Raw genomic sequence first — 19,120 nt, forward strand, 5'->3', positions numbered from 1 at the left:
CTTTTTTTCTGTAATAGGGAAGTTCAAAAAGCATGCACTCTTACATGCAGCTTATAAGAAAAAAGGAAACATATTCCTTATTCACTTAACATGTTAAATCCAAATATTGTATTATGGATCCAATAGTAATGTATGTTAATTTATGTTAATAAGAGAGATTGTCATCTGGTGCACGATGGTGTAACATAGTTATGGAAGTCCATCTAGAGAAGGATTCCAGCAGTCCAGTCATGGAGCCCTTTAAGAGTAATTTCTCAAAGCCAAACATATAAAGGATCTGCTGGGGACATACCTGAGAACAGATTGCAGGACAGAGAACTGCAAAGCATCCTCACAGAGCTGCAATTGATGGCTGGGTTAAGACACAGGGGAGCAATGCTCCTGTTTGGTCTGCAGTAGGTTGATCCTTTACCCAGGCCCAGGAAAAAGAGCAGAATGAGGAAAAATAGTAGCTTATGACCACTTGTGTGTCTTTTGGAGAGTCTTCAGATCGTGAGCTCCCGGAGGCAGAAACTTTTGCTCTTTCACTTTGCCTATAGTACCTTGCTTTCTCTTGCTTATTAATATACATTGGAAATAATGACGACAGTCACTGACTCATTTTCCCTTTACAGTGTGTGCCGTGGTCGAAAGTGGGAATGCACCAAAAATACCTGTGATGGCACCTGCACTGTCATTGGTACAGCTCATTATTTGACATTTGATGGATTGAAATACAAGTTTCCAGGAAGCTGTCAATATGTATTAGTCCAGGTAAGAACATGTCAAATGCTGAAGCTGTCTGATAATACACCTGTATTACACCAGGAGACAAGTCCAACATTTGGACAAATCACAGTAAAGTATTCTTTATTATTAAGCCAGATGTACGGTAGAGAAGAGAAGAGCTTATTAATGACTTCTAAGATGCCTTGAGAACTTTGAAGATGGCATTGTGTTCTATAGAAATGAGTTAGGTTGTCATGTGTCAACCTGGCAGTTATAAAACATATGATAGCAGAATGGTACAGAGAGAAGCTGTCCGAATCTCATCTTTACCAAGGAATTGTAGATACCCATAAATCAATCTTTCCTCATTTCCCACCAGCCTCTTCATCCTGTAGTGCTGGCTTACTGTCTGACTGAGACAGACAAGAAGTGCTCAGTGAACCTCCTCAATGCATCAGCAGCACAGACTCTGCTTCTTCATTTTGGCCAAGACACTGTTCTGTTCCAGACACCAACCTATTTGGAGTACATTGACAATAGCCATTTTCTTCATAGCAGAGAGAAGAGTTTAATAAAGATATAGGACACTAACATCAGCTGGAGGTTTGTGGGAGCAGCCAGAAATTGACCCCCACAAATATCAACACTAAGCCCAAAGTAAATGAATATGGGAACAGTTGACATGCCAACATCTATCTTACTGGTCACAGAGTACACAGGGTATTATCTGAGCCTTCCTTTTACTCCATAGATCTGTATGTGTTTTTTAAATGTTCTACATTAATGATTCATTCATTTATTTTTCTCTGATAGGATTTCTGCAAGGATGACTCTGGGACATTCCGGATATTAATTTCAAATGAAGGTTGTGGCTTCACTGGAGAAAAGTGCACCAAAAGGGTTGTCATTCTGTATGAAAGTGGGGAAATCGAGTTGCTTAATGGAAACGTATGTATGCTTCTTTTCTCTTTCCCTCTTTGGGGGAAAAGAATTTCAGGTTGATTAGTAAGGTAAGGCATGAATGGCCTTATGCTCAGCGGTTCTTGAAAATTAGAACATAAAATGAACAGATTGCCAGGATTAGAGTTATCTAATTTGTTCCCAGAGGTATAATGCCATTGTGGTATTTCTGTCTGATACCAAAAAATTTATCAAGGCAAGAAGGCAATTCAATGCAAGCCTCTTATGAGGAATGCCCTTTCTAAACATGGGGGGTCTATCTCAAGCAAGGTTAAGTGGAAAGAAGAGAGTGACTACCCATGACTAGTGAAACTTCTGACTTAATTTAGCCATCTGAAAAACTGAGAACACAGGAAAAAGTAGTAGTCATGGCTGAAAGAAGTTAATACTGCAGCAGCAAATATCACTGTCCTTTCCCTTGTTAAACTGTCAGGTGGAAAATCCAGATGACTGGGTTGTCTGTCTTTTTTTTTTTTTTTTTTTTTTTTTCTTTTTTTTCCTTCCAGTTTCCTACTAACAGACACTGAAGAATTAACCAAGAATCACTTCCACATCCCTCCGTTGCAGGAAACAAGCTTTTTCAAAGGGCAGAGTTCAGTTCTTTGCCTTGGGCGCTGTAACGAGACCGGCTGTGTGTTCAAACATTACAGAGCTCCAGTGGGTTATAGTATTTCAATTGCTCAGTTTTCAGGAATACTGTGCTCTGAACTGGCATCTGGACCAGAGATCTGCAAAAATGTTCCCAGTGAAATGTGAAACCACTCTTCTTTTTACCTTGTTTTGGGTTAGGGGACAGAGCTGAACCAGCTTTTGCGTAGCCTGCGAATTGCCTGCAAATTGCTGCGTGCCACTGATGCTTCACAGGAACAATGTGAGAAGTGGCCATTATTAATAGCCTCTGTGCAGTGCATCTTGACAGCATGTGATACCTGTAGGCTTTTGGTTGCTGGAGAAAGGAACATAGGTCCTATTGGTTGCCCAATCAATTCTTTATTTCTACTACCAAAGATCTCCCTACCAGGGTGAGGGTGAGCAGTGGTGCAGGGATCATCAGTCCATAGAACCAGGCCTTGTCTGAAAAGTTCTTCAGGGGACGTATTTTTCAGAAGAGCTGTGATTCTGTTTGAACACCTAAAGAAGGGTCAGAAAAGACAGGAGGTGATGAGGCATGCAGCAGCTCCAGCAGCAGACGGTGTTGGGTTCCTAAGAGAATATGTCCTTGCAAGGACATACAGACAAGGTCTGTATCACAAGACTGTCCACATGACCTTGCCTGAATTTCTAGCTGTCTTTCTAGAGAGTTGAAGGCTCAATGTAATATCTAGAGAAGGTTTTCTTAGAAATAACAGCAACCAAAGGAGAGATTAAGGAAAAATAACTGATATGAAGACTCTTAGGCAAATTCTCACGCAGTGATGACTTCCTACACTCTTTTTTTCCACAAGAATCCTTAGAAGCAAGCAGGAGAATCAAATGGGTTTTTGCCGTTAAAATGTTTCCAAGAAATATTGTTTTAAGATTATATTGTTTTGGGATCTGCCTCTAGTTTTAATTAAATGGCAGCTTAATTGAAGTATTTGCATGTTACAGTTCTGGTTTGCATTAAAAAAAATTTATCATGAAATCATTTTTTCTCTTCTGAAACAAATCCACCAGTTTGCAAGGTCAAAAGTTTATGACTTCATGGTTGGGCAAAAAGCCTCCGTAAACATAGAAATTCTGTAATTTAAATTGATCTCCCAACTCAGCTTTGTCCTCTGTTTTTTGCCCGAGTTTGGAAAGACAGAGACTACTATATACAGAAGATAAGTGACCAGGTGTGACTAGACTGTATAGTAATACATTGGGCATAGGTGAAGATGAAAAAGCTTCCAGTTCCTGAAATATGTTTTAACGTCTTCGTCCCTAAAGACACAGAATGCCCTCTTCAGGAGGTCCTTGAAGGGTGTGAACTATCTTCTCTGGGGATAAAGGTTGCTGATAATAACCCAGAGATGATGAGTATTGAATTATGGTGCTGAGCTTTTACTGAACTGAGCAAGGAGAATAGTGGGATAAGGAAATATTTTGCCCTCAAACTAGAGAGTGGGTGAATGGTTTGTAGGCTCCTCTTTCTCCCTTGCTTTAATCACTATTTGTACGGATTGAAAGCTTTCATCTGCCTCTTCCAGAATTAAGCAGTTTTCAGTTAATGCATTAGTGGTGCTTAAAGTAACAGCCGTGCCAGACCTCTCTCTCCAAATGTGGTCAATAATCCTATTAGTGTTCCCATTGAAAGGGGATTATGGTGTGAAAGAAAGTATTTGAAATTAATCTCCTAAACTCTTAGTAGCTGGAGGCGATGAATTTGCAGCCAGATGGAAAGAGGCACAGAGGGGAAGTAAAAGTGATGGAAAAATGAAGAGACTGAAAGGTATCTCTTAGGACTTTTCCTCTTGGTGTAGCTGGTTGGGAAGAAAGTCCTTCCTGACTTCAGAATCGGACTCTGGTCCTTCAGAGGCCACCGATGCATGTGATTCTCCCAGTTCACATTACTCTTAAACTTAGCCAGCCCTTCTGTCACTACCTGCTTCAGAGCACAGAATTGTTAGTTTCCAAAAAAGATGAAATAAAAATAAAGTGCCATTGTTCAGTGAACCATTACCTGAAGACTAAACTGTTAGTTGGGTATACCCTGTTCTCCTTATCACCTATTCTTCTGTTTAGCAATCATTGCTTTGTGTGTCAGCATTTGTGGCAAGTTTATATATATCCTATATATATATATTATATATTATGTGGAACTTGCCTCATTCAGAATTATAGAAACATGATGCAATTGAAATACCATACTTGTATCCTGATTTGCTGTTCAGAAGTATTGTTTCTAAGGCAATAATTTATCGACAGCAACTTCTCTGTGTAGAGACAAGCCTGTAATCAGTCCCTTAGCCATGCCTTGCTTCTCTATTCTCTGGAGAAGAGCACGTTTGAAAATAGTTTGAACCTATGAGCACGTGTCCTACTGCATCATATCAGAGTTAGAGACACAGTCAATAGCACAATGTGCTTTTCTTGTTCAGGTAAACATCAAGGTGCCTCCTAAAGATGACAGTGATTTAGAAGTCATGAAGTCTGGCCGTTATTACATCATTTTGCTGGGCAAAAGCATCAGTGTGACCTGGGATCTGGCCATGGGAGTCTCAGTTATCTTAAAAGGCAATTTCAAAGTAAGTGGTTTTTGCTTTACTGTTTTATTCTCACTAAAGAGTCCACTTACCCTGTCTCATGGGGAGTAGCATTTTTTAAATTCAGACGTGCTGATAGAGTTCCATGGGGGATCAGGCACTTGCTTGAAAATGAAGGGATTTTTTTTGTAATACTGTAAGGATTGCTTACTTTCCTGGCAGTTCAAGTGTAACGGGTACATTCTGGGTCACTGGAGATGAGCAATGACAGAAAGGATGACTATGAATAACTATGCCTTGAGTGATTTCTTCTGTATTTAAGAAAAGCGGTATAAGGAGCCAGATTTACTAGAGATGGCGATAGGGCAAGATAGGGCGATAGGGCCCAAGATTATTGGTTTGTGGTGGGATGTTGTGTGGGTGGGTGATGGTTTTTTGGTTTGGTGGTGGTTGTTGTGTGTTTAGGGGATGGGTGGTAGTGTTTTCTTTTTTCTTTTTTTCTTTTTTTTTTTTTTTGTGGTTGGACTCGATGATCTCTGAGGTCCCTTCCAACCACTACAGTTCTGTGATTCTGTAAAATGGGATTGTAGGGACATACTCTAAACAGAGCCAACGGGCACCTCAGAGTCATCACCTTGCTTCCTGGGGCCTTTAGAGACAGTATAGTCCTGCTTTCAGCAGAATAGAATGGGAATAGGAACTACACTTTCTCTGTGAGAGACTGTCTATTTCAGTGAACTTGGCAAGGCCAGGGATAATTCAGTTTTTAAGCCATTAAAGCACTAGGCTAAAAAAGACTTCTTAACAAAACCCTGAGCTGGTCTACAGATGTAAGTTTTATGTATTTTGTGTTTCTTTCCCTGCAAGGATCAAGTGTGTGGTCTGTGTGGAAATTTTGATGGAATCCAAAACAATGATTTGACCAGCAGCAATGAACATCTTGAAGTTGATCCAGTTGACTTTGGGAACTCTTGGAAAGTTAATCCATACTGTGCTGATGTTGAAAAGGTGATTGCAAATGAGCTGTGAAAATGAATTAATACAGGTTACAGTATCACTTAAGAGCAAGCAAAGAGGTTTGAAAGCATAAAAATAAATGGAAACGAACTCCTTCCCCCATATTTTTGCCAAATAATATTATTTCTTGAAATCTGATAAAAGATCAATTAACTTATTTAAGGCCTCTGTGCTGCCTGGCTTCAGATGAACATTAAAATAGCCAATCCATACAGTAGAGGCTGTTCATAAAGTTTGCCAGCCCAGATGCTTGAAATCCAGGTATAACTGGAAATCTCATTTTAGAGCTTAATCTAAAAAAACCCGCTGTAATCTTCAGGCAAAGGCAGTTCAAATAAAAATTTTGTATTTCCCTATCCAAAATTCTATATCCCAAATTTTAGTCTGTCAATTTATGAACAACTGAATGTACAGAATAATTTCTTTCTATATGCTTCTTTTAAAGAGCATTCAGTTATTATTTTCAGATTGGAGAGGTTTGAAGGGGAAAAGCAAGGTACAGGAGGGGATGAAGACCTTATTGACATGCTGTCACTGCTTCTGAATGTTGAGGAGGTTACCTGCTCTCTCAAAGTGTTATCTACCTCCTGTTGCCAGAAATTAGGTGATTTAATGGGGTACTAGTTATGCTACACATGAGACTGTACTTTCTGTCTAAAAGCAGAATTTTGAAAGAATGAAATTGAATAATAAATTTGTCTTGACCTGACAATAATTATGACCAAAAGTATTTCCAGATCAAAAAGTGAGGGGAAACAACTTGAAGACAACTTGTGCTGACGTTTATAATATGAAGCATTTCGTTCAGATGATGCTTTTAAGGCTGAAAACTTTCTCTTGAAAATTCGTCTAATTTTTTCAAAGAGAGAGGGGGGTAAAAAAAAGGCCTTATTTAGATATTACCCTTAAAAGATTTAAATTATCAAAAAACAGAATGAAGCATTTGTTTTTGATCACATGAAATCTTTTTGGGTTAGTTTCATAAATCACCTGCAAGTGTGACATAGCCAACAGCGTTATCTTGCTGAATGTCACTTTTTAGCTACAACTTGATTGGAGCACTACAAGAAGTTGCAATAATGAGGAGTGAGAACTGCAGGGTGAGGCTGAGAAGGAGCAGCTTCTCGTTTCAGTGTTAATAGGCCCAGGACAGGGCCTGCAGACTGTCCATAAAGGCTGTGTCAGTACTAGTGCTCCTTCCTCTTAGATAAATTAAATGGGAGAGGGGAAGACTGCTGAGCAGTGGCTATGGGTATTGTCTGCTGAAGATTGATCATATTTGTGAGTCTCGTGGGCCTTCTGTAGAGCTGTGACTGATTGATTGTTTCTCAGGGTGGATGTTTGGTACAGTGGGACTTCTTGTCATCAAAAGATCTATGTTAAAAATTGCAATGTACAAGTAAGAGCTGTAGAAAATGCAGGTCTACTCCGTGTTCTGCCGTTTGTCATCAAAAGATCTATGTTAAAAATGCAATGTACAAGTAAAAGCTGAAGAAAATGCAGGTCTACTCCGTGTTCTGCCGTGGCAGGATTTGTCCTGACGATTTCCTTTGTCATGGAAATATGTCTAGTGCTAATGAATCTTTTCAATTTGAAGAGTCCCGAGGTCCTGAAGGCAAGGCTAATCCAACGTGTGTTTCTCTCTTACATTATTAAGCCCAACCGGGAACAGACCTCGATATCTCCACTGTGTAATGGAAACGTAGTGAAGCAGGTGATGGTAGAAACGTCATGCAGCATTTTGTCTGGGGATCTCTTTCAAGAATGCAAAAAACTTGTGAGTATCGTGTCACGTGTTTCACATTCTTCAATTCTGCATGATCTGTGCTGACACTGATTGCAGTTGAGGGGAAAAATATGGTTGTGCTGACAGCGTACAGGGCTTGGAGGAGATTGATTAATTGGCATTCTTGTCTCTGAGCCTGTCCTGTAGCTGATGCTTCATGGGAAAAGGCAGGATACCCCTTGCAAAAAGCTATAGAATAACTTCTTCTTGAAGACCTGCACTGATTTATGTGGCACCTCATCTCTTGGTGAATGGAGCAGGCAGACCATCTGAAGGTTAAATGTGTCTAGAAGAAGGAGATGAGGGGCATCAGTGACTGTACCCTGTATTTCTCTTTTGTAGGTGAATCCTGAGCCCTACATAGATATTTGCATGTATGACACTTGTGCTTGCGAATCTATTGGGGACTGTGCTTGCTTCTGTGATGCTATAGCAGCCTATGCACACGTCTGTGCACAGAAGGGTGTTGCTGTGCACTGGAGATCACCAGCTCTGTGCCGTAAGTACAGGGTAGATGAAGTATTGGGTGAAAAGGTTCACCCAATTTTAATCAGTAAGCTGTTGAGTTGGATAGACTGTTCTCGTCCAGCTCTACTCCCACTGACGTCTGGAGAAATTCACTTTAATGGGGCTGGGCTAGCAGCTTATGGTGACATTTCCTCTCCCTTTTCTATTTATGTTCATAGCCATACCTGGAAAAAACATTCCCTCAATAAGGGGATATAATAGCCTGAACTGCAAACAAATGTAGACAAAGAAAAGGTTTCTGTACCTCTTTTTTTTCTTTTTAAATTAAAATTTCAGGATAATTTTTTGCAGTTTATATATTAAAAAAAAACACCCCAAAATCTCTGATCTACTTCATTATGTGAAAAGAAATTAAGTGTGAAGAAGTGCCCTCTTCTAGTTGTAGTGAAATATTTTTATTTAAAGATGGAAGCCTTTCTTTATCTGTGTGTATGTGATCTATTTTGTACCGAGTTTGGTGTAGTAGTTTTGAGAGGTGTGGTGAACATGCTCTGGTTTGATTTTCTTGCCTCCGATTCTTTCACCCTGCAGCACAAAGCTGTGAGCACCTGAATAAACCAGAATTAGATTATCAGTGTGAATGGCGATATAATAGCTGTGGGCCTGCTTGTCCTGCAACGTGCCAGCACCCACAACCTTTGGAGTGCCCTCTGCAGTGTGTGGAAGGATGCCATGTACACTGTCCTGCAGGTAAGCCCACCTTTGCTTTAAGCAGTGACTTCCCTTTTTCTGCTATTCTCCTGGTAACTTGTAGGTATTGCTGTAGAGTCTGTGGAGTTTTGGTTGGTTTGTTGGGGTTTTTTTGGGTTTTTTTTTACCCCTAAGTGTTCCTATTGCATAGTTTTGGTTGGTTTGTTGGGGTTTTTTGGGGGTTTTTTTTACCCCTAAGTGTTCCTATTGCATGGAAAGTTGTCTTACAGTCCAAAAATATCCAAAGATTAGTAAGGCTGGAGATCTCAAAAGACTTAGATGTAGCAGTTAATTCCTTAACAGGCTTACTGGTGTGTTTTCACCATGATTTCTTACTGCCTAAGGAGGAAGGTGGTTAGACATCCTGGTTGGAGTTTGTGAAATGGCTTTTCACCATGATTTCTTACGTCTTTTCTTAGACATCCTGGTTGGAGTTTGTGAAATGGGCACAGGTTGTGGAGGGCATGAAGTGGTGCCTAGAAGAGGAGAATGAAACACTGCCAGTAAAAATGAGAGAGGATGGAAATGTGTTGATAAGAAAGGAGGATTAGGGGCTGTGTAGCAACGGAGATTGTTGACTATGTGGTTAAAAGTAGGGTATGAGTTTCTCCTGGACACTCATAAAATGCTCTCCTTCAGAGCAACTACTGCAGTGGGAGAAACCTATTGCCTTATTCTGCTTACTGCCTCCCAGGCTCTGATGCTCTTGAGAGTGCCCAGCAAGCAGGCATCCTCCTGAGAGCCTGAGCTTTCAGTTTAACTCTTCCCAACAACTATTTTGTAGGAAGAAGAAAGGAAGAAATATGGGTAATGTGGGATGGGGATAGGAAAGACAGACAGAAAGGGAAAAAGTGAAAGACAAGCAAGATCTGAAAGGAGACTGAAAACTCAGATGAATAAATAGCTTCTCAAGGCAGAGCAAGAAGACATGAAGGCAAAGAAAAAAGGTATTTTAAGTCCCAAAGTATCTATTCTGGGCCCTGGTATCTCTGATCAGAGTAAGGTAGGGGATAGCAGGAGAAATAAATAATACATGTGTGAAAAGGAAAATGCCATTTTCTCCTGTCATCTTCAATGCTTTCTTCTAAAGATATATTCACCTTCTTTATGGTACTGGCTGTTGCAGATTTTACACTGGGTTAAGTACTTCCAATATCTAAATAAAAGTGGTCATGAAAGAAGGAAGTACTTTTCTGTGGCCGTAACACAAAGCACGGTATTTGGAATGGTTGAGCCCAACTCTGCTAAATGCAATGATAAGTTTTGCAATTCATGAAAATTGGCATCTTTATACTAATGTGCTATTTTGAAACAGGGAAAATACTTGATGAACTGTCGCTGGATTGTGTCAGTCCAGAAGACTGTCCCGTGTGTGCAGTTGGAGATGTCAAGATCTTGCATGGAAGGAGAATAGTTTTGAACAGAGATGATCCACGGCGCTGCCAGTCTTGGTATGATGGGTTTATGCAGTGAAATCACATGCCTGTTGAGTAGGGTGAAGAGAGAGAGAGAAAAGCACATCCTCATGAATAATTTTTTGGATGTAACTTTTAATATACCACTGAAGATGAAGGTTAGAAACCACCTTTTATGTCGATATCCCTTCACATACTATCTGAAGCTGAAGTAGGGATTATAGGATGTCAGCTGAATTTAAGCAAGTGAAATTCATAAATTCCTTTCAAAAAAGGCCTTCTCCCATATGTAGGTGGTCCTGCTGGCTTCAGATGTTCCACTTCTTTTCGTGTAAGGTGTGATTCAACATCAATAAAGCCATCAGACTCTTTTCTTCTGCCAGAACTCAAAAAATCCTACATGTTACGCAAGATCTACATGTGCATTCAGCCTGGAACTCGATGAGGTTATTAGGAGTTGGAATTGTGTACTATTATGGGAAAACCAATTTCTCCATGATTTTAAGATGATGTCCCATGGCCTGATCCTGCATGCATGTATTTTATGGAGGTGTGCACAATGCTGTGGATCATGCGGAATGAGGGCCTTCAGCTGCAGCACAGCAGAGTAGGATTTTCATTCTGTACCACTGCCCAGTGGCATATTATGCCATGGCCTTGTGATATCTGAAAGTTTTACATTCTCTGGATGTCTAGACCCTTGAATACTTTCACTAGTCACTTATATTGCTGTGAATACAGGAGTTTTCCATCTTGCAATTTGGCCATATTTAATAGAAACTGAGTTGTAAAACTGCAGCAGCTATTAGCCCAGACTAACACCTGAGCTCAAAATGGCCTGAACCTCACAGAAGCTCTGAATGGGTAAGGACTTTGAATTCCTGGCCTCTTGCCAGGGCTAGCGTATGCCTGTTATAAACCCAGAACATGAAACCGTTGGACTAATCAATTAAATACATATTTTAACAGTATAAACAAAAAAACCCTTGAATTCCATCAAAAGGTCAAAAAAGAGTCTTCATAAATGAGTCTCTGTTCCCTAATTTTCTTAATCCTTAATAATAATTTATCTTAAACGTTGATACACTGGCCGCTGCTCACAAAAGATTTCAGAACATTAGGAAAACTTACCTCACTAGGGAAACATCCTTTTGCATAGCTGTCACCTAATTTAGATGCCTACACCATCTGTACAAACAATAGAAAATATTGCACAAAAATGAATTTTATAGCAAATATCCAAAGGAAATTGGAAACTAGAAGAGGATTAAAATAATAAATCTTCTGTTACTAAGTTAATGCCAAAAGTAGCTGTGCATTCTTCAATTAGGAAGACACTGAAAGCAGCTTGAAAAGAACCTAGTGCTTTAACTAAGAGAACTTGAACTAAGATGCCACGTGTGAAGTGAAGTCTTTTCCTGGAAAATGGCACCTTCTACCAGTATTGACTCATTTAGTTTGTACATCCTGGATTTTCTCTGGCAGTGAAAACAAATTTTTTTTTTTTTTTTTGGTCCTTGCTCTTTCATAAACTTTTCCTATTCTGTTTCTTGGACTGTCCAGTAAGAAAAGGAATATATACATATATATATATATTGATTGAGTTTGTACCACCCTGTGCCTGAGTATATATATAGATTGAGTTTGTACCACCCTGTGCCTGAGTACAGTCATGTTCTTAGCTCTGATAAGTGAAGTAAAGAGAGTCCTACAACCAGGAATTAGAAGGGCAGAAGTATAAAGCCTTGCTAAAGATAGAAAGAGTTGAATTATAAACAAGTTCCTAAAAGGTGGAGGGTGACAGAGGTGAAAAATCTCACAGTGGTACAGAAGGATGGATAGTGGAAAAGGCAGAGATGGGGGGAAAAAGAAAAATGGGAGCTGAGATGGAAAGGGCAGTAGAAAAACGCAGTAATGGAGGTGAGTAGAAATTGTGAGGGAAGACAAAGGACTAAAAAAAAGATAAGTTATATATGAAATACGTCATTTAATATGAGAAAAGGGACTGAAAAAGAGAACATGGCAAATAAGAGGAAGATAAGAGACATAAAAAAATCTGGAGGACAAACATATGCCAAAGGCATATTCAAAACAAGAGGAAGTCAGGAAAAAGAAAAAGAATGTAGTGCACTTTAGAGGTAAAAAAAAAAAAAAAAAAGCTATTCTTTATTTTCACTAAGGTTAAAATCTAGATAAACCTAACCTTCTCATTAAGGTTAAAATCTAGATAAACCTAACCTTCATATGCCAAAGGCATATTCAAAACAAGAGGAAGTCAGGAAAAAGAAAAAGAATGTAGTGCACTTTAGAGGTAAAAAAAAAAAAAAAAGCTGTTCTTTACTTTCATTAAGGTTAAAATCTAGATAAACCTAACCTTCTCATGGAGTCTGCTAAGTCATATCAGAGCTAAAAGCATCTTTCCTACTCTGGGATTTTACTTTGTGTTAGCTGCCTCCTGTTTGCCTCATGTTTTGCTTCCTTGTGAAGCCAAGTACACCAGTGGCTTGTGGTAGTCATATTGCTGAAGCTCAGTGGGTTTCTAGACAGATTCCAGACACAGATTTTACACGTTCTGCCAAAGGCTGTTATAAGGAGAGTTTCCTCTGACAAACACATCATATAGTTAGTCATATGTTTCCTGGATCTAAACAAACAGGCATGAACATATAGGATTTAGCTGTAGAATACTTTGTGGGGGAAAAAAGCATTCATATAATGTTTTGGTTTTGGTGTGGCTTATTTAACTGTTTCTGTATGAATGTTCTTTTATTATATGTGGGTGATGTGTTATTATAAGCATTGATTTTTTACAGTTAAATTTGATTATTTTTGTAGTGTGTGCGAAGAGAAGAACTTAACCTGTGTAGCATGTGAACCAGTGGAGGACACCCTGACACTGACAACACCTGCTCCAGAGGAGGACATTGAACTACCAGCCAGTGAATACTCATGTAGCAAGATGATGGACTTGGCATTCCTAATGGATGGCTCCAATAAACTGTCAGAGGAGGACTTTGAGCTGCTGAAAACTTTCATAATTGGCATGATGAAGAAGCTCCACATCTCCCAGAAGAAAATCCGAGTGTCAATTCTAGTGTATAGGGCTGGTCCCACGATCTATCTTGGCCTTAAAGATATCAAAACACAGTCCCAGATGAGAAAAATTGTCCAAAGCATAAAATACACAGGTGATGAAGTAGCGTCCGCCGCTGAAGTCCTTAAATACTCTGTGTTTCATGTGTTTGGAAAAGCAGAAAGGACCAATGCTGCCAGAATTGCAGTGCTATTTATAGCAAGCAAGTCTCCAGGAAAACTCCGCAGCATCCTCACAGCTTTGAAGACTAGAAAAATTGCAGTGATACCTGTGGGGATTGGACCCTATGTTAACGTGGAGCAAATCAGGTACATTGAAAAGCAGTCACCGGATAATAAAGCCTTCCTAATGAACAATGTGTTAGAGCTAATGGATAATATGGAACTCTTCATTGATCATCTATGTGATCTTGGACCTGAAGAAGGTCCTCTCTTACCAGCCACGTCCACTCCAACAGCATCCAGCATCTTACTTCCCTCTCTCACAGTGCCACCAGCCTTTTCAGAAAAGCCCACTCGCAAAAAGCTGGACATTGCTTTTATTGTGGAAGGATCTGACAACGTAGGAGAGGAAAACTTCAATATCGTCAAGAAGTTCCTTGAGAAGGTGATCACAGGAATGAATGTGGGACAGGAAGATATTCATGTTACAGTCATGCAGTATTCAGAGACTGTCACTCTGGAGTATTCCTTTAGGGAAATGCAGTCAAAGGAAAGTATTATTGAGAAGGTGAAGAGCATACCCTACCAAGGAGGGAAGGCTACAAACACTGGGAATGCCCTCGACTATATTTCCAAGCACACGTTTACACCGGTGAATGGGGGCAGGCAAGATGTTCCTCACTTGGTATATATGGTGTCATCCAGTCCTTCCACTGATGTTATCACACGACCTCCCAGGAGCATAAATGTTATTCCCATAGGCATAACCCCCAGTGCAAATATCCAAGAGCTCAAAGAGATCAGTCAGCCTAATGACCCGATTATCTTGCATAGTTATAGCACACTTATTGAAGAAGCACCTAAATTAGTGCTGCAGTCCTGCTGCTCTCGTAAACTTTGGACAGAAATTCCAGGTAAAGTTGGATGCATTTTCTGTGTAATTTGTTCTTTCCTCTGTCCTGCCTCCTTCATTTCCCCCTCACATCACTGCAATTTGAAGGATTCCCATATCTCATACGGTATCTTGTTGTCCAAAGGACCATTTATCTTCATTGGAGGCTGAGGATGCTGCCCCAGTTTGGCACTAGGGAGCACAGACCTGCAGCCAGCCTTCTGTTGGCTCAGAAGTCCTTTGCTCCATTTGTCAGTAAAATACAGTAGCTTTCAAATAGGTTGGAGGGTGACAGAAGAAAAAAAGTTGTCATTTGCCTGCCTTAACCAAGTTAAAAATTATACTTCCTCTTTCCTGAAGAGACTTCATTGGTTTTGTGACTTTTATTTTTGGGGGTTTTTTTTGGGCGAGGGTGTGTGTGTGTGTAATATTTTGTGGTTGTTTTGGTTTTGTTTTGGTTTTATTTGTTTGCTGTTTCTTTTTTACAACTCTGAGAGCAAAACAGCATTAGTAGAAAAAGAGGAATTGAAATACCCATGTATCCTGCTGAACACAAATCTCAAGGTTTTCATTAAAGGGTTATCACTTATTGTTTCAACTGGTCATTATCCTGCTTTGTTTTCCCAAATTGCAGGTGTCTCTGCCATTTAGAAGATGCTACTTCTGGTTAGCATGTATAAATAACCTTTTCTTTTTCTTTTTAATTTTTTTCCCCTTCTCAGAGTTATGCAACAAACCAATGGATGTCATGTTTCTTCTGGATGGAAGCTCCAATATTGGAGCATCAGAGTTTGAGGAAATGAAAAACTTTGTTCGGGAATTTATTGAAAGTGCTGAAATCAGTATGTATCTGTGTTTTAATGTAAACACATAAAGATATTTTTTTATTCTTATGCAGGATGAAACAGCTCCTCTGTATACTTTTTGTAAAGAAAATAATTTTTAAATTACTTATTCCAATCCCTTATATTGGGGAAATTGGGCTAGTAAAGCTTTTAGTTCAGATGTCAGTTTCTTCCCAAACCAAGCTGTTCTAGTTCAGACAAATAAAGGTTTGATAACCAATTCAGGGAATTGTGTGATGAGAACAGCTCGGGCAGCAGTTCTGATGAGCTTCCCTTCATACCGTACTGGACGTAGGAAATGTGTGTGCCACACAGCCAAAGAAGTCCCTGTCACAGGATGGAGATTTAGCTGAACTGTTATTCTATGGCAGAAGAGAATTGTGTGATGAGAATAGCCCAGGCAGTAGTTCTGATGAATACTTCCCTTCATACCGTACTGGACATAGGAAGTGTGTGTGCCAAACAGCCAAAGAAGTCCCTGTCACAGGATGGAGATTTAGCTGAACTGTTATTCTATGGCAGAAGAGCAAAAATACATGTTTGGTTTTGGTTCAGTTCTGGATTACGTTCAACAAGTAGGTTTTTCAATTCAGCATTAAACCACTTCCATGAAGCAACTGCTGTTGCTCCTGCTGGTGTTTCCTACTGGGTGTTGACATGTTTGTATTATGCCTGTGCTTCCAAAAGAGGTGATTACCAGCATTTGTACTAATTTGAGAGCTCATAGAGGAAAAGTATAGCATTTCTCTGTGTCTGGAATAATTTAGATTTATTTTTTTTTTTAGAGATTGTACATGGAAGATGCTGTTTCTGAAAATTGTGTATTTGCATGGTATAGAGAAGCAAGCCAAGTGAAATAAGCACAAGCTAACACAAACCGAACAAATAAACTAACAGACAGTTTATTTTAGCCTAGCTATTTTCCTTGTCTTTGAAATCTGGAATAGCAAATGTTACATCATTAACAACAGGACAATAATCATAAAGCTATAAAATGACTCCTCACTACAGCTTTGATTTTAAAATCTCTAAGATGACCATGGAAAAGTTATAAAGTGCAGTGAGTAGACAATATTCAGATCAATATAGGGCTGTAATGTTTGGGTACGTGAAATTGCAATTATTATTGACTTTATTCCTAAATGTTTAACCAAGCATTGATAAAGAATAGTATGCTACATATAAAAGTATCCAGTAGAAGTCCTTCTAAGATCATGAAGAGAGGTAAAGCCAATCACTAGAAACTGTGTGTTGCCCAATTCAATTCGGCAAGTCTGATATTAATTATCTATCTATATCAACCCTCTGTCAATAGTTTTATTCATACTTCTTACATAATGTATAAGCAGAACCAGGTCAGAGAATAGCAGAGCTTGGAATTTGTCTTCATTCCCCTTTGCAGGTCATGCTCCCTGGGTGCACCATGTCCCATGCTGCAGCCTGATGCATGACACTCAAGTGATCTGTGACAGGGAAATGTGCAGGAAATGTAGTCAACCAGGAAATATGGCCCATCAGAAAAATTTGGGGCATCAAGCTACCTCTCTTGCAAAACAATGTGCACATAAAAAAGAAAACAATTTTAAAATGGAAAAGAAATAATATTTGGAGATCAATAAAGTGACATTCTCCAAACGTGATCAAACTGATCTGAGGTATAATACTGCATGCAGATTCCTGACAGAAAAGCAACTGTTTCGAGCAGTACTTGCATATTTTTTCACCTGGGAATAGCTCAGTTTTGATCTTTTGATTGAAAATGCAGCTTTCACACTCTGGAAAATCGCCGTCTAGTTGTGCTTAATGTAAAACACAACCATAATGTATCCTTTAGATTTATTTTAAGACATCCGTATGCACTGCTTAAAATGTTTATTTTCTGCTTCAGGCAATACTTCAATTCATGTGTCAGTTCTCCAGTATGCCAGGGAAAACAATATAGAAATTTCATGGAACATGCCTCAAGAGACCGGAAAGCTTGTAGAGATGGTGCACTCAATTCAACAAAGGGAGCAAGGTCCTACCAGACTGGGTGAGTGATTACGTGGATCTTGATGTTTAAACAAGAGGGGGGAAAAAAAAAACTAAACCAGAAATGCTAAATATAGCCTGGCCCCAAGTCACCGATTTATGTCAGTGCTGTTGTGGTAGTCTTCTGCAGTAGGAGTCCCAGGTTATTTTTTAGTTCAGTCATATCTTTCCTATATGTGCATTTCTTGGTAAAGGTTCAATTTTCGTTATTAAAATATATCCGTAGGATACTTGAATTGGGGTTTATCTTAGTGCGTTTGGGAAAGAAGAAGACCTGCTTCTTTTTAGCCTTGAAGTCATTCTCAAGATTTGCATTCATTATCTTCCAAGCAAGCAAAACGTAATTAAGAAGTAAAGACTTTGATCACTAACCTTTCAGCATCAATTAGTTGATTAGACGTTTAGCAGCAGAACTGCTTATGCTGACTTCAATAGCTGCCCTCTCCAGATGTTTGTTACTCTGTGCTAGAGCCAGTGTAACCGAGGTAGTTGGAAAATAACTCAGCAAAACAGTAGTTATATTCTGGGTGGTTCAGTTCCCCCAAGGACTTGGTCCTGGGGGCAAGGGGATGGTGCCAGGGAGCAAGGATTGCCTGAGGTGGCACCTTAGCTGAAGAGTTACTTGTGAAGCATCATCAACTGCATCCTGAAAAAACATGTCCACTTCAGTTTTCACGTGCTAAAACATAACACAGATTTCCCACTGGGTCTGTGGAAATTCAGTACACACACATGTATCAGTTGTAGGGTTCAGCAAAAAATGATTCTCCTACAGCATGTCTGATCTTTCACCAGATACCCTGAGAATTTTGTCCTTCTGGACTAGAACCACATTTGCTCTGGCAGCCACCTAGCATTTGGGTCCTATAAGAGTTGAGGAATACACAGATTTTTAGGGTCTTTGGCCTACTTAAGACTGTAAAGAGTTATTGGTACAGAAAAGTGAGAAATAAAACCTGACTTCCATAGTTCGCAGGAGGATTAGCCATGATTGCTTTCTCAGCCTGGAGAAATAAAAATACCAGATGGCTGATGAGACTTCTATAGGCTCGTTGTGGGATAAATTGTTACGTACAAATAGATAAGTTTCGTGAAGCCTTCCATGTAATGTGCATAGTAAGCCACACTGAATTACAGGATAAACAGAGAAAACATGGCCTTTGGGAAATGAAATGGGAGAGGCAGCCACATGACATACTCGTTAGTGATTTGTTTATGTCTCATTGGAAAATGCTCAGAGACCACAATGAGGGATGTGGTATAATGAACCAAAATGGAATAGAGCAGAAGTAGTTCCTCCCAAATGAAGTAATGAAAATAAGTCACTGTGGTCCTCTCCTGCACCTTGTAATGTGTGTGAATTGGGCTGACTGTGTAAGGAGACTCGGCATCCATGGGAAACGCATGGTCATTCATGTCATCCTGTCTGTGCTCGGGCCTCTCAAAATGCAGGGGCTGCTTAAAAAGTGTAGGTGGCTCAGTCTGGATGCTGCACCTCCCTAGGTAGCTTTGGAAATCTTTTCTAGCCTATGAAGGGTTTGATCAGGATTTACCTATCAAAAATATTGTGACCAACACTGTTGTTTCCCATTTTGTGCTGGCTTCCCTGTTGTAGAAACACAATCCTGGTGTAGCCCTTATTCAATCTTTTCTGATCCAAATCATCCTATTTCAGTCAAAAAAAGCTATTATGTGCAGAGAGCACCTGTAGGGTCTGTTGCCATTGCCACAGAAGTCTTACTGCAGAAAGCATTCCCTTTTCTGTTTCATTTAACCATAAGGAAACTCCAGGAGAGTTTTATGAGTAAGAAATAATTAAAAACTAC

At 39.6% G+C, this 19,120-nt stretch overlaps 1 protein-coding gene across 1 annotated transcript in view; it reads left to right on the forward strand.

The window, feature by feature from the left end:
• The window catches only part of VWF (von Willebrand factor), a 161,910-nt gene that overhangs the window by 69,207 nt on the left and 73,583 nt on the right, over positions 1-19,120 (forward strand). The window contains exons 20-30 of the mRNA XM_014938407.1: positions 615-753; positions 1,522-1,656; positions 4,731-4,877; positions 5,703-5,843; positions 7,510-7,629; positions 7,981-8,137; positions 8,698-8,856; positions 10,172-10,307; positions 13,107-14,440; positions 15,141-15,260; positions 17,152-17,295. Coding sequence (XP_014793893.1) covers positions 615-753; positions 1,522-1,656; positions 4,731-4,877; positions 5,703-5,843; positions 7,510-7,629; positions 7,981-8,137; positions 8,698-8,856; positions 10,172-10,307; positions 13,107-14,440; positions 15,141-15,260; positions 17,152-17,295 — 2,732 coding nt within the window. The remainder of the gene's footprint in view (positions 1-614; positions 754-1,521; positions 1,657-4,730; positions 4,878-5,702; positions 5,844-7,509; positions 7,630-7,980; positions 8,138-8,697; positions 8,857-10,171; positions 10,308-13,106; positions 14,441-15,140; positions 15,261-17,151; positions 17,296-19,120) is intronic.

This window comes from Calidris pugnax, unplaced genomic scaffold, assembly GCF_001431845.1.
Source record: "Calidris pugnax isolate Ruff unplaced genomic scaffold, ASM143184v1 scaffold47, whole genome shotgun sequence".
In the NCBI taxonomy this organism is placed as follows: domain Eukaryota; kingdom Metazoa; phylum Chordata; class Aves; order Charadriiformes; family Scolopacidae; genus Calidris; species Calidris pugnax.